At 32.3% G+C, this 2,002-nt stretch overlaps 1 protein-coding gene across 1 annotated transcript in view; it reads right to left on the reverse strand.

Moving 5' to 3' along the window:
• Positions 1–2,002, reverse strand: part of LOC106872379 (uncharacterized) — a 76,226-nt gene that overhangs the window by 14,606 nt on the left and 59,618 nt on the right. The window contains 2 exon segments of the mRNA XM_052972592.1: positions 6–1,606; positions 1,842–1,870. Coding sequence (XP_052828552.1) covers positions 6–1,606; positions 1,842–1,870 — 1,630 coding nt within the window.

The raw sequence follows: 2,002 nt of genomic DNA on the forward strand, positions 1-2,002 counted from the left end.
CTCATACATGTTCTTTTCTTCTCTGTCTAGTGATTCAGTTGTGGAAATAAATCCCACATCAGATATCTGAAATGGTAGAATATCTTTTCTATTTGTCAATAGAGAATAGGTTAATTGTCCTCCATCTCCAATATCTGGGTCTGTAGCATTGACATATCCAACAGGGAAGTCTTTGTGTTCATTTTCATATGTGAGAAACTTAAATATGTCCTGACTAAACTGAGGTTGTACGTCATTTATATCAGTGACCAGCATAGAAAATTCTTTCTCCACTGTCAATGGAGGTAAACCATTATCTTGACATTTAATGGTGAAATTAAATCTCTTCTCACTCTCTCTATCTATTTCACTCTTGACAACAACTTTGTATTTCTTTTCAGACATTGAGATTATCTGCAGGTATCTATTTTGTAAATGACACTTCACTTGTCCATTTACTCCACTGTCATTGTCAGTAACTTTGACATAAGCAACAAAGCTGTGAATTTGAGTTGCTTCTGAGATGACAGCTGTGTTTCCAGTTGACTTAATTACAAATTTGACATCAATGTCAGGTCGATTGTTAATGTGACTGATTCCATTTATTAGAATAAGGACTGTTGAAGACATTGAAGGAATACCATTATCTCTAGCATCAACAAATAATTTATAAATTCTTCCAAACTGAAAATTTTGCTTTAGAAACAATTCTCCTGTTGCTTCATCCAACTTAAACCAACGTTTTACAGTACCCAGTGTCTTGGCATTATTAAAGACATAAGAAATTCTTCCATTTTCTCCTTCATCTAAATCTGTAGCAGACAGCCTCAGAATAGGTTTGTTTATCTGGTGTGTATCATTTATAGTTACATTATAGATATTCTGAGAGAATATAGGAGAATTATCATTTTCATCTTGCACTGATATTTCTATATTCAGTATGCCTTCTTTTGGTGGAGATCCTCCATCTTTGGCAATTAATTGAATATCATAAAGATCTTGTGTTTCACGATCTAAGTTTCCTTCCAGAATTAATTGTAGTACATCACTTCCATCTGATTTTTTAGTTACTAGAAGTTGAAATGGAATATCCACATTATTTTTTAATTTATAAGAAATCTTTGAATTCTCAATACTGACATCTTTATCAAAGGCATTTAGAATTCTTCCTTTTGAGTCTTTTGAATCACTTTCATCAAATGTTAAATGAAATTCTGTGTTGGGAAAAATAGGATAATTATCATTGACATCTTCTATTATAACTTTGATTTCTAATATCCTAATAACAGAATAGCCATGTTGAATGGCTATTTCCAATATCTTGTAACATTCCACATTATATAGACACAGGGTTTCTGCATCCAATATGGCAGCTGTGTACAGTTGTCCTCCAGGTGTAACATTGAATAACTGAACAGTTCCCTCAGTACTACCCTGGAGTACATTAAATGTCAATTTGTTGCTATCATCCTTAGACTGTATATTATCCAATAAGTGTGTATCAGTGGCGATATCTCCAATATAACTGTTTGTATCATTATTCTCTTTCACATAGTATGTATGATCTACACACCAACAGCTACCAGGCAGAAACAACATCAACAATAACGCTGGGAACATTTTCTGTCTGCAAAAGAATTTTATAGGGAGATAAGCAAATGAAAACTTAATAAATGCACATAAATATAGCATAATATATAGTCCAATAACTTAACCACATTTGAGATATTGTTTACATGCTACAAGTAGTTAAATATCAACATCAAATATACAACTGGCAACAGTACTATGATACTATGTTGTAATTTGGTTAATTCACTGGAAATGAAAGTCACTAGACACATACGTTTTTCAGCCTTTACCTATTTAATATGACATCATTGATTACTGACTGATTGAATAACATAGAATGATATACATAACTATTATATCACACAGTTTAACACTGGAACTATTATTTTTCCATATTCACATAAACTTTACTACCCCTTCACCATGTCTAATCCTCTGAACCACTTCTCTT

This window comes from Octopus bimaculoides, chromosome 14 (assembly GCF_001194135.2).
Source record: "Octopus bimaculoides isolate UCB-OBI-ISO-001 chromosome 14, ASM119413v2, whole genome shotgun sequence".
Classification (NCBI taxonomy): domain Eukaryota; kingdom Metazoa; phylum Mollusca; class Cephalopoda; order Octopoda; family Octopodidae; genus Octopus; species Octopus bimaculoides.